Source organism: Pezoporus wallicus, unplaced genomic scaffold (assembly GCF_028554395.1).
Source record: "Pezoporus wallicus isolate ANWC-B61680 ecotype Strahan unplaced genomic scaffold, APGP_CSIRO_Pwel_v1 scaffold_11491, whole genome shotgun sequence".
In the NCBI taxonomy this organism is placed as follows: Eukaryota; Metazoa; Chordata; class Aves; order Psittaciformes; family Psittacidae; genus Pezoporus; species Pezoporus wallicus.
This window is the reverse complement of record NW_026642649.1, coordinates 4202098-4215775: the sequence shown is the minus strand read 5'-3', so window position 1 is coordinate 4215775 and position 13678 is coordinate 4202098. Positions and strand designations below refer to the sequence as shown.

General features: G+C 42.0%; 1 protein-coding gene across 1 annotated transcript in view; it reads left to right on the top strand.

Annotated features, from left to right (window-relative positions):
* The window catches only part of GLB1 (galactosidase beta 1), a 41078-nt gene extending 28272 nt beyond the window's left edge, over positions 1 to 12806 (top strand). Inside the window, exons 12-16 of the mRNA XM_057431453.1 lie at positions 1741 to 1830; positions 3386 to 3499; positions 4815 to 4946; positions 8940 to 9179; positions 12388 to 12806. Of these exons, the coding sequence (XP_057287436.1) occupies positions 1741 to 1830; positions 3386 to 3499; positions 4815 to 4946; positions 8940 to 9179; positions 12388 to 12648 (837 nt within the window). The 3' untranslated portion in view covers positions 12649 to 12806. The remainder of the gene's footprint in view (positions 1 to 1740; positions 1831 to 3385; positions 3500 to 4814; positions 4947 to 8939; positions 9180 to 12387) is intronic.
* The last annotated feature ends 872 nt before the right edge of the window (positions 12807 to 13678 follow it).

The window sequence follows — 13678 nt, the reverse complement described above, 5'->3', positions numbered from 1 at the left end:
TCTTGCTTCACAGCCACTGTACAAGACCTGGTTGGTTGAGTCTCTCTTGTGGCCTGCCAAGTCTTACACGTTGCTTTAACATTACTGGCTCCCTTTGAGGAGCACAAGATGAGGAATGGAGCACATCCAGGCCAGAGTGTTTGGGGAATTCTGGTTATCAGTTTAGGTACAATGCTTCAACTGAAAAAATAAGAACAAGCCACTATCATCCAGATTTTGCAAGCCATCATTTGCCTGACAGCCCTCCTGCCAGAGTGACCATCTTAGCTATGGACTAGTGAGGGTGACCCAACCTCCAGGTAGTGATGGTATTGCCCTTTGTATACTTACAGCCTTCTTTTGCTCCATCACATGTAACTTGGGAAGACAAATGCCATAACATCTCCCCCTTCGTTGTTTTTTATCCCCCAGCTTTTATTACGTGGTGTTGAATATCCCTTGGGTCAGTTAGGGTCATCTGTCCCCACTGTGTCCTCTCCCAACTCCTTATGCACCCCCATCCTGCTGACTGGTGGGGTGAGGAGCAGAAAAGGCCTTGATTCTGTGTAACCACTGCTCAGCAGCAGGTAAAGCATCCCTGTTATCCACACCTTTCAGCATGAATCCAAAGCATAGCCCCATACATTATGAAGAGATTTAACTCTATCCCAGCTAAACCCGATACTATACTGAAGAAATAAGTCCATGTACATAGATGATTCCTGCTGACTTCCATTTGTGCTCTGTGCAAAGTCAGTAACTTGCTATTGAAGTAGCCTCAGAAGTTTGACTTGCTGTGAATGCTGTTAGAGTACACAATTTTACATGATTTTAAATGCCTACATTGGGGTTTTGTACCGTTTTTCTGAAGGATTTGTAAGTAAATCTGCATTTGAGGACTATTTTGAATGTCTAATTTGTTATTACCACAGTGAAATAGTTCTTGTGGAACAGCCAAGACATCTTGCATGAAAAACATGAATGCAGTTAGGTTTCTTGAGCTTGTAAAGCATATAGTGTGCATCCTGACTACCATCAAATTGATAGTGGACATTGAGAGAGAATTGTAGAGAGGGGAAAACTCCAAAATCACAAAAGGAAATTGCAAATGGCAATGAAAGGAAATTAAATTGTACACATGCAAGTCCTCATTCAGCAAGGTACTTATGCATGTGACTAGCCTCAACCATGCTCCAGTCTTACTAAGATCAGTCCAGCTACTTCAGTGTGACACTGAATCACAACATTAGGGTTTATAAAATCATTTCAAACTAAATAGGGTAAATGCATCTTGGATAACTTGTGATGGAACCAAATGAGATCCTTGCACACATGGTCCCTCACAATGATTCCAATGTAACTCACTGGAAATCGGTAATATTTTCCCTACTTTGATTGGAAGTCTAAGTGAGCAAAATTCAGATAATCTAACTGGTTTGTGTTAATTGTCCAGAGCAGTTGTGTTCATAGAACCTTTGGGAGAAACTCCTGGGTTAGTTCTCATTAAATGATAAAGTGTCACGTTTATGAACGTATAGCAAATTTAGAACATTTGCATTTGTAAAACATCGCTGCCTGTGGGGCATGTTTCTGTCAGGGTTCTGCAGTTCTCCGTATTGTATTATTATCTCTAAGGATGATGTAGTGGCTTAGGACTTCTTTGCTTTCTGGAAAGATGCAGGTAGGTGGCAGGATATACAAGCTGTTACTTTTGGACGGGTACTTACTGACCTTCATGTATCTGCATTTCCTGTGCTGCAGGTCGGTGCTGTGGTGGAAGTTCTTGACAGGCTGTCACATGCTGGACCAGTGAGAAGCACTTACCCACTAACCTTTGTTGAGCTAAAGCAGGTGAGGATCCTTTCAGTAAGCACTTGTCAGTAGTTTTGTCAAGTTCCCTTGAACAACCCTCTGTGATATTACTCTTCTTGAGTCCAGCATCTTTACCATCAGTCAGCAGGTGGTGAGCAATTGCATTGTGTCTCACTTGCTTTATGTGTTCTTTTATCATTGTTATTATTTTCCACTTCTTTTTGTTTCCTATTAAACTGGCTTTATCTGAACTCATACCTTCTTGTTTCTCTTCCTCATCCCATTGGGGAGAGTAACTGAATGGCTGGGTTAAACCACAACAGTCCTTTTTGCAAGCAAGGCACAACACAATTGCTCTTCACCCACTGCCTGATGCCCAGCCATCCCCCAGGCAGCAGGATGCCAACTCCTCCCAACTTTACTGTTCAGCATAATGTCATATGGTGTGGAACATCCCTTTGGGAGGTTGGGATCAGCTGTCCTGGTTGTGTCCCCTGCAAGCTTCTTGTGCTTCCTGTGCTGTCAGGGCTATATGAGAAGCTCAAAGTCCTTGACTTTAGTGTAAGCACTGCCTAGCAACAACTGAAACAGCAGCATGTTATCAGCATTACTCTCATCCTAAATCCAAAACACAGCACTACACCAGCTATAAGGAAGAAAATTAACGCTATCTTAGCTGAAACCAGGACACAGGGTTACGTTCTAATCCAAGCCTATAAGATAAATGGTTTTGTGGCTATTGAGTGAAACAGGTGGTCCATTTTTACTTGTTTTTTATTTGCGTTTCACTTTGTGATGAGAGCAGATCTAATCATTATGACATTTGTTGTTTTCTGATGGAGAACTTAGTGAAAAATATAGGATGAGGAGTGATGGGTTCAAACTGAAACAGAGGAAGTTCAGGTTAGGTATAAGGAAGAAGTCCTTTACTAGGAGAGTGGTGAGGCACTGGCATAGGTTGCCCAGAGAAGCTGTGGCTGCCCCATCCCTGGCAGTGTCCAAGGCCAGTCTGGATGGGGCTTGGAGCAGCTTGGTCTAATGTGAGGTGTCCTGCCCATGGCAGGGGGTTAGAACTGGATGAGCTTTAAGTTCTTTCCACCCCTAAACATTCTATGATTCTGGGATATTCTTGATGTAGATTAGGTAGTTCTTAAAATAAATAATATAGGCTGGATGAATATGTCAATTATGGGCAGGGGGTGATGGAGTTTGTTACATAAACTCAGTTGGGAAGGGGTTTTCCAGCTATCTTTTCATTGATTTCAGTGAAGAGATAATACTGTCAGTTATTAATTGCTTTGTTTTGAGGAGATAACTTCATAGGCAAGATCCTGATCTTCTAAAGTTACATAAATGTTTGGGTGCAACACTTAAAAATGGAAACTGTGGAATTTACACCCGTTACTTGAAGGTCAAAGTGAGTTCTAATCTGGAGTTGGTATCTGATAGATGCTGTCTGAAGTGAATGAAAGTTAACGTTTCAGTCTGAGCGTGTAGGCAGGAATGTGGGATACATCTAATTCATGACTTGAACTGAAGCTACAGAATGACTCTGTTCATTAATCTGTTTGGGGTTTTTCCTTTCTTTTCTTAGTATTTTGGGTTTGTACTGTACAGAACTGCACTTCCCAAAAACTGCACGGAGCCAACGCAACTGTCTTCACCTTCAAACGGAGTCCATGACCGTGCCTATGTCTCCGTCGATGGGGTAAACAGTGTTTCCTGGTATTAATTTCTGCAGTGGATGGCCTCATGAAAGTCATTCCTGTAGTCTGCCTTACCAAACTAACTCTATAAGGTAATCTTATTCGGTCACATGAAGGAAGGAAGAAAGTATACCGTTGATTCTCTTCATCAGGGACTGTAGTGACAGGACAAGGGGTGATGGGTTCAAACTGAAACAGGGGAAGTTCAGGTTAGATCTAAGGCAGAAGTTCTTCCCTGTGATGGTGCTGAGGCGCTGGCACAGGGTGCCCAGAGAAGCCCTGGCAGTGTTTAAGGCAAGGTTGAACGGGGCTTGGAGCAACCTGGTCTAACGGGATGTATCCCTGCCCATGCAGTGGGTTGGACCTGGATGATCTTAAGGTTCTTTCCAACCCAAGCCATCCTGTGATTCATACTAAATGTTCATATTTCAGAAAAGACTATGTTATTTCTAAGGAAAATGTAATTGTTTCAATTTTTGACACATTTGAATGTTGATACAGAGTCCTTACTTAAGTAAAACCAGCCAAACTAGAAGAAGGATTTACTTGCAGGTTCATGAAATATGTTAATGATATATATACTTGGTGGCTTTTTACAGTGTTTCCATAGCTTTTGAGGGATTTCATTCTCTTTAAGTGTGGGGGAAGTGGAAGCCTGAGCCTAACTCTTGTCTTAAAAAACTGGTTACTGCCTACAGGTTAAAAAGACCCCAAGTTTATTGTACAGGATGTGAACTTTACCTTTCTTCCCTTAAGAAGGGGTTTGTTCCTGCTTAATGAGAACTGATATGAATTCACAAGCTTTGATAGCCTTTTTTGGAATTAATCTCTGACCTGTGCTGACTCTCACAACCTTTGTGTCCAGGTTAAGCCTTTCTTTCCTTATGTTGTTAAAATGGGAATAAAGAAAACTCAACATTGAAGCAAGTTTAATTGGAAGATGAAACCCCTTTTTATTGCCAACAACTTTTCAGTCACTAGGCTCAGTTTGAGAACCTGCTTTTTTGTGAAGCAGGTGCCTCAAAACCCACTAGGTTTCTAATAGCTGAGTTAGTTGAAACCAGGTAAGGAAAGAGATGGTGTCAATTAGACAAATGCCACCTAGTAGCACTTGCTGATGTACTGAGATGTGAGTATTGATATAGCAGCTTTTGTGTGCACGTGTTCTCACATGCAAAAGGAGGAAAGGAAAATGAGGGGGTTCACTTATTTTGTTTCCTTTTTCCCCTTTCTACATGCAAGTTGAAGAGACAAATAACAGGGGTTTGTTGGTTTTCACTGGTTGTCATTTTCTTCTTCTTGGTATAACTCATATAGGTTCCTCAGGGTGTTCTTGAAAGGGACAAATCACTTTCAATAAACATAACTGGAAAGGCTGGAGCAAATCTGGACATCTTGGTGGAGAATATGGGCCGAGTCAACTTTGGTAGATACAACAATGACTTTAAGGTAAGTGAAATCATTTATGTTACTGAACTGTGGTGGGTTTTCCTCTTTTCCACAGGCTGAAAAACAAGTAGTGGCTTAGAACAAAAAGGATTACACAGCTCTAACTTTACCTCAGGGTATAACTACTAGTTTTCATCTGAGTTTTTTTTCCAGTCACCAAAATCTATGTGTAACTAAAAACTGCCAAACACAGGAAGCTTTTTGGTGGTGGTGGTGGGTCACTTCTGTTGTGAGCCACAGTGTCACCCACAAGACTTTCAGGTTGTCAAGTCTGTAGCTAACACTTTAAAATGTGTGAAGCTGTTTGGATGAACTCCAAAAGTGAGTTGGAAAATCGCTGGTTGATTGCCAATCGATCTGGGTTGTCCTTTGAGGTTTTTGAATCCTTGGATTGCATTTGTGTGTGTTTACATGCCTATAGTGTATCTCTCACCGTGTCACGTTTCCTTTGTCAGCAGCGTATCCTTGCAGTATTTTTGGTGTGGCTAGGAAGGGCTGTCTCATGAGCACTTTACCATGTAAACACTGCCAGTTCAGGTTTGGACTGATCAGGTGTTGGAGATAATGATCAGAAAGCTTCTGAATGCTTCTGAGTCAATGCTACACTTTGGGACTGACACCTTAAGTGGCTGTGGTGGGTTGACCTGCATCACTCTTCCGTCAACAGGAGGTGGGAGAAAATACCAGAAGGGTTCATGAGTCCAGATAAGGACAAGGAGATCACTCACCAGTTACCACTGGTACTGGGCAGAAGAGAGTTGACTGGGGGAAATCAGCAGCGGGTCTGTCTTGGAACTGGCTTTGTCCAACGCAGGGGCAGCTTCTTGCATCTTCTCACAGAAGCCACCCTTGCAGTCTGCCTGCTACCAAAACCTTGCCACGTAAACCAATGCAGTGGAGGTGCCGCTGAGGTAGGAAGGGCAGGGGCAAAAAGGAAACCTTTCTTGGTTTAGACTTAATGGGATCCCTGGTGTGATATTTGTGAGGGCATTGTAGAGGCCAGGCTTGCTGTGCTTCATGTTGGCTATGTTCAGTGTCAAAGCAAGCTATTTGTTTTTAGGTTTTGATATTATTAGGCCACAAGTGATAATGAAGTAATTGGAAAGCTTTACAATTAAGAAGAGATTTGCAGCCCCTAACTGCTAGATTTGACTTGCCTTGTATTGATTCCATGATGTTCTTTCAGAAAGCTTGTCAAATGTTCAGTGGCTGTCCAGATTAATGGCTGGTTATTACGGTGCTTTTTGGTGCTAGGGTGATGCCAGGAAAATGAGAAGCTGCTGTTTCCCCTCAATCTTTCTGTGATAGGTGTTGTGGAGCAGAATTTAGACTTCTCTAAAGCAATTCTTCATTAATTTAGATGCAAGAGCAGGAGAAAGATAAACATCACAGGAAAGACATGGGCCTGAAGAGTACCATTTAGTTATCAAGCAGAGGCATGGGTGCTGTGAGGAAACAGGACTTTAAAGCTTGTAAATAGAGGAAAGAGTGAACCCAAGTGAGGATATATCTTTTCTAGCCTAGTTGATGAGACCAAAAGCTGGTAAATTTGGGGGTTGTTAGAGAATCTAGCTCGTTCTGTCTAAAACACAGAGAGAGACTTGAAAGATTGATAGCAGCAGAAACTCCCATTCTCACACTTGTGTTGTGCTGCCGTGAGTAGGATGGGCCTGTTTGCGTTGTTGAAGAAGGATGTATATTTGTTATAGAAGATTTGGAGCTGAGACTTGGTTTAAAGGAATGTCATTGACCAGTTGTCTTATTCTGAAGTGTGTTGTGGTGAGGTTTTCTAGGTATATCTCCAGTTATGCTAAGACTCCATCCAAGGCAAAGCAATACAAACTCTAAGCATTTGCAAAGCTGGTAGCCTACAGGCAGCAGTAAAAGCACTTTAAAAAGCATGCAGTTCTTTTAAATCCTAATCAGAACAAGCTAAACTTGTTCTTATGGGAATTCTTAGGATGTATGAAAGCCTCTGGATTAAAACCATCAGCAACTGAGGCTTTTCTGTGCTTGAGGCGTATAAATTCAGTGGGTAGCAGTAGTGTCAACTCTGCTCATGCTATTTTTCCAAGGTACGTTGCCTTTATCTGAGTGGCAAGAGAGGGCAGCTAGTACCCCAGTGTGTTGCCTTTGTGTTGAAGCAACAGAAGCGTTGCATTATTATTTAATAACAGGCTAGGTGATAAAGAAGCCTATGTACTTACTGTGGACTTAAGGTGACCGAGTAGAGGGTTAGATGTTGGATCAGGAAGGTGCTCAGTGTTGCTGTGAATGAGCTGAAATTCCCCCTTACAGCAGGGTTTCAACCTTGCAAAGCAAGTTGAGTAGGCACATAGCTTGTGAGGATAATCCTCTAAAAGCAGGCTTCCTTCAGTACAAGAGGTTGCCTTTCTCAGGTAGCTTTGGAATATGTGCATTGCTTCTTCTTGCAGAACCCTTCCCTCATGCTGTTCTTCGTGTTGGTTTTGAAACCTGGGAATAATTGTACCTTGGGGTTTAGGCACTCTATGCTTTCAAAAGCAGTCTGGGGGAAGAGGTTCCTGCCTCCTGAAGCCTTGCATTTTGAAGCAGATTAGGGTGGCTTGTCTGGGTTTTGGTTGGCTGGTTTTCAGTCACTTTTATGGAGCTTGAAATTGAGCAAAGCATCGAGCTTTTGGGAAGGAATCTTAACAGGGTTTTCACTTTAAAACATCCTGCTGATCTCAGTCTTGTTGAAGGACACAAAGGGAGAATGTGGCTTCTGGTTTTTCTGTCTCTTTTCATATGCTCGCTTCCACCTACATCATTGTTTCACTTGGCAAATCTATATCCATATCTGACTGTTGACAGAGGAAAGTCTGGGTTGTGTAGAAAGGTTTTGCCACTTAACTCCATTGAGATACATTATTTTGCTATGAGAGAAGTAAGATCCTGTTCTATAAACTGGGCATCTAGGTAAAGGAAGAGAAAACCAGTTAGTGCTTGAACTGATGATGAGGCTGGTGGAGTCAGTGCAGTGCTTACTAGACATCAGAAGAGACACACAACATAGATCAGCCCTCCAAGGCCATAGAAAATGTGGTTTTGCTTGTTCCTGTTTGACATGTGGTGTTTGCAGAACTTAAGTTGCACTGATAAACAACCTCTCTGCAGGGTCTGTTCAAGCAGTTATATGGATGTAGCAGCACTGGTTTAAAATCAACCCTTTGTGTCACACTAAAACACCGTTTTAGAAACTTATTCTAGCACAATTAGGATTTGTGCAGGGGTGACAATGTTCCTTCTTATAGCATGTCCATACCTTGCTTTTGCATTTGCTGTGTGAGTCCACTGGTGTGCTGCAGACTTGGTTCCACCATGGAAGTGAAATAGAACTCTGTGGTCTTGAAGCTGACTGTAAGCTTTAGAGTATTTCACTGAATCAGGGTCACAAAGCATGTGCCCTTGATTTTGTCATACTGTATCTTAGCTGGAGAGGGTTTGCAGGAAGGAAATACTGCTTTCTCTGCTATTGTGCAGGTTGATGTCTTGGGTTAGTGACTCAGTGTTACCAAATCTCTTGATGATATCTCAGACCTATGATATTTAATGCTTCTTCCACTTTATATTAAGGCCTAGGTTTTGGAATCATGTTCATGTTGAAGCAAAACAGAAATTTTCCACAGTTATGGTGAAGAAAGCTTGAGGGAGGGGAAGGCACAAAACACCCCAGCACCAGAACCACAAACAGACAAACCACAAACAAAAACCCTTGGGCATCGGTGAAAGATCAGAACTTAGAAGGGGAACAGATCTTTCCCAGTGAAAAAACTGAACTCTTTGTTCTTAAGCAAAGCTTTTAACTTGGTGAAGACCAGATGCTAGGGTTTTATTCAGACACAGGTTGGCAGCTGTTGCAAATGGTTTGATGCAGTTTTTATTCCTGACTGAGTTATGGCTGCAGCCAAATAACTTCAATAGCATGAAGTTAATTATGTTCTCTTTTGGGTTTGTTTTTTTTCCTCCTCCTAGGGTCTCGTTTCAAATTTAACTCTTGATGAAGATATACTTGCTGAATGGGAAATCTATCCTTTGGACATAGACGGAGCAGTGAACCATGATATTAACAGGCACCTTGATGAACCAAAGAGATCTGTTGACGATCCACTGAGTTACGAAGCACCTACTTTTTACACTGGAACACTTTCAATTCCTGGAGGAATTCCAGACTTGCCTCAAGACACCTATGTCAAGTTTCCTGGCTGGACAAAGGTACAATGTTTTGCTGTAAAAAGTTGGAAGTCCACTTCTATGGACAATCAAAATTCACCTCTCTTGGATGGGTAGAGGTTGATTGTAGTGGTGGGGTATCTCAAATATATTTAAGCAACTAGGAAGTTCATTCCTTAAGTAAATCTGGAGAGAAACTATTAAAAGAGAAGGGAAAGGTATAGTCAAATGACACATAGTGTGGGTGTAGAAAATGGAGCCATCATCAGAAACGAAACCCCTAGTCTTTCAACACTGAGAAAGCTGAAATGTCAGGCTATTTAGAAATGCCTGTCCATGGTGAAGGACACTTTCCTTATATTAATTGATTAAAAACATGTTTGCAGTGCTGTCTGAAGAAATATGGACCTCTTAGAAAACAGAGGGTTGGACACAACTGCTGGTGGTGTGCCCATAGATACAGATCCAATGCATGGAATATGTTACTGCTTGTCTTCTGGAGGTTACCTGGACTGAATGGATCAGAGAGCACTACTCTGAGAAGCCTGTGGGCAGATCTGTGTTAATGGAAACTTCTCATAGGGCTGGAATGCAGCTAAAGCAACAAAGTGTGTTTTCACAGTGCCGTGTTTGAAGCAGCCAACATGCAGGGTGGGTAGAGACCACCTCAACTCGCTGGTGGGAAGCCCAGAGAGCAGAATGTGTGCACTCAAGTGCCACTCTTCTTAAAGACCTGAGCATCTAAGTCCAGGCTTATGGGAAGTGCCTGAGATAGATGGCAGAATTATTGATTTCTGAAACAATTCATTTACTGCTATTAAAACAGAATAGGAGAAGGAGATGCTGGTGGTCTGTTTACAGTATTGCAGTGGTTAAAGCACTTCCCAATAGGCAGAAGACTCTGATTTGTTGCTGGCACTGAGCTTGGATGAGGAAGTTTGATTTATTCATTCCTATATATGTGCATGTCTTAATCACTGAATAAAATCCAAAACCAGCTGTTTGCACAGCAGCTGGAATCTGAGACCCATGAATCGCAGATCTTGTTCAGGCAGTGAGATGACCATACCTGCCTGCTGGCAAACTCGTCTTTGAAATGGCAAATGAACCCAAGAATACTTATATATTGGTGGAAATATATTCCTCTGATCTGTAGAAACCCCTATTATACATAGTTTATATACCCTCTAAAGCAGTCATGGTGAGGAGATTCCAACTGAGCTGTAAGTAGGGCTATTGAATTGATTCTTCAAGCTTTATATGGATCAGACCAGAGTTTTAAGGCACCCAGGAGTAAGATTGAAGTGATACTGGGTATTGAAACCAAGACTTCCAAATAAAGGCATTTGCTCATTGGTGAAGTTAAGGTAGAGAGCCTTAAGGGTGTGAATTCCACTCGGGTCCCACTGTATCTGGGCCTTAATCCCTTGAGTGGCATTATGTGAACTGGCGAGGCCACGTTGAGGAGAGGGACTCTTAAAAGGGGTTGAAATTGATGTATTGGAGTAGTTGGAAAACTATGGAAACAAACATTTAGCAAGAAAACATCAGGGGGGTTGGAACTAGATGATCTTAAGGTCCTTTCCAACCCTAACTATTCTATGATTCTACGGTCCTGCATATTAAGACAAGAAGTCTGACATGCTGGATAGCCTGGAAGGAAGGGTACAGCATTAACAGTCATGGCCTATGGTTGTAGCTTGCTTGGCTTCAGTGGTTTTTAAACTCTTTATTGATAAAACTTCCTCCACCTTCACTTGAGGAGGCACGGTGGCCTTGAGTATACATGCCCTGCATGTGTGGTTAGGTTTATCAGACTTTCTCTTCAGCAGAATAGAGGATTTGGAGTCGGGACACTTCTTGATTTCTGTGGAATCATGGGTTGTAGCTGCTGACCCTGCTGAAGGAGTTCTTGGTACTGAAGATAGAGATCCCCCCATGCCTTTATTTTGTCTGGGGCACATTGACTGGTAGTCTATATAATATTGGGATTTGCTGGTTAAGGGCATACAAATTCCTGAGCGTGCAGTCTCTGGAAATTGCAGTGCTAATAATGATAGTTTGGAATTGAGCAGTGAAGTCCAGAGCTTTACTGGGAAAATGAGTTTACAACCAGTGACCAAGATCAGAAACAAGGGACCTGTCTGATCATACCATCTGTATTAGAACTGTAATGCAGTTGATTCCTATAGTAAGCCCCTTCTTCCCAGAGGGTTACAGTCCCTCTCTGTAGTAGGTGGAGTCACTCTGTAGCAGATAAGCTACTGTCTTCTGGGTACACTAATTCAGTTTGTGTAGGGAGGCTGCATTAAGGCCATGTTTTCCTTTAAAACTCTTCAAGCTCACTCCTTTGCTTCTGTAGTAAATAGTTCTTCCTCTTGCCTTTTAATGCAGCAAAAACAAGCCACAAAGCATGATGAACTTGGTCAAAAAATGAACAAACTTTGACCTCAAACCTGTTTTTTAACGACCACCTTAGCAGAACTGTGTAAGGCAGGATTTCATACCACAGAGCTGAACTAATTCACCTGCATTTGCAGATGTGCCAGCTCCTCATACAATTTCTCTTGGGAGTTTGGCAAAACTTTGTTTCCATAAATACTGGAAAGAGAAAACGCAAGAAAAATGCCTCAAAACCAGCTTGAATGCCATTATTCACTGTTAAAATTGTGCTGCTGGAAATCTTTTGAACTTGAGGTATTTATAATGTTAAACCAGTATTCAGAACTAGGGGTTCTGGCCATTTCCACTGTGAAAAGTAATTTCAAGGGAGTTTACATCCCAGGTAAACCACAATTTCATTGAACTTCAGTTAATGCTTGCAGACCTTCAGGGATTGTAATGGGTGTAGGTAGCTACAGCAAAATACAGTACTCTCTTGCAGTGTGATTTCAGCTTCAAGCAAATACAACTTTCAGGTTTGCTGTGCTCTTAAACTTGGTGCAGAATTCAGTGCCAGGAACCTGCAGTTGTGTTGTCTGAAGTGTTGGCATACATGGAATCACTGCAGTATTTGACCACTTTCTTTTTAAGCATTAATGATGGCTTTAACTCATCAGGTGATTTACATTCTTTTCACTGTTACTAGCATTTCCTTGGACCAATCTTCTCTCCTTGTGTTCTGCCAAACAGAAGGATGGAGGGAATTAAGTTACTATGTGAAGAGCATTATACTTAAAGCTATTGCTCTGCTTAAAGCATCATTTGTTCTCTGTCAAATTATTAATCTGTTGTTTTTCTCTCTCAACAGGGGCAAATCTGGATCAATGGCTTTAATCTCGGTCGCTACTGGCCAGCCCGTGGTCCTCAGCTGACCCTTTTTGTCCCAAGGAATATACTTGTTTCATCAACACCAAACAACATAACAGTGTTGGAGCTGGAGCATTCACCTTGCAGCACCCAGGCGTGCGAGATAGAATTTGTAGACAAACCTAGTATCAACGGAACCACACAGTATCCAAGTTATGCTCCCCAGCTCTTTGTTAGAGACTTGTGGCTGAACCATCTCTAATGATTTGAGTGTTTCCTTATCGTCCCTTTCCTTCCCTTCCCCTCAACCCGTACTTCCCTTTTTTAAAGCCTCAGTTTTAACCAGTAGGTTTCCTTTTCTAAACCTGCCAGAGTTAAATACTGAAATCATCTCAGAAAATAAAAGCTGTAGCTTCAGAATGTGCCTTGGACTGTGAAATTGAACTTCACTGGAAGATGCACAGCAGACAGGTGAAAATGTAGTCCTTGTAGGCTGCTTACAGCCTCTTACACTTCTCTCTCTTTACCATGTTTTGCAACTGGAGAGGAGCATGCAAAAGGGGTATGCAGTCTCACTAGCTTGCTGGTTTTACTCATGGGGACGGGTAGATCCAAGCTGCCAATAGACTAGACACTTCCAGCTGATTTTATCCCCTGGTTAGTATCAATATCATTTGAGTCTGAGTGGGCTTACTGCCTGTGTTGAGGGGAACCTCACCTCCGTGCAAGTGACCTTGGAAACATTTCAGTTGGTTTCTTACAGGGGCAGTGAGAAGTGTGAAAGAGAACAAGCTGGTCCAAATAGCAGTAGCATGGAGAAGGACCTGGTAGTCTAGATCTGGAAAGCCAATTGTCATCTCTTGGACAGCAAGTTCACTGCTTCTTTTCTGCTTCCTCTGAAGACTTTAAGTAAATTGATAAGTACAAGGATGCATATAACATATAAAATTTAGGCTGTTTTGGCTGGATCAAAACAGCCTGGTTAACCTGCCTGCAGTGTATAGTCTTAAAATGAGACATTTTTCCTTTAATGGATTAATGGATCTCGGTTGGGGTTTATTTCCCTTCTTTTTGGGGTCTGGAGTATGTTTTTCATAGGCCAGCACCTTGGGAGCAGAAGGCAGAATCTTCTTTTTGATTCTTATGGCTTTGCTGTCAATCATGCAGACTCTTTGGTGAGATTTAAACAACCAACAAGATGGAATTGAGTATTTTCATAATCTCTGGTTTCTTCCTTTGATTTGTCTGACATGATTAAAATGGTTCTTTAAAGATAAAATCAGTCCTGTGTG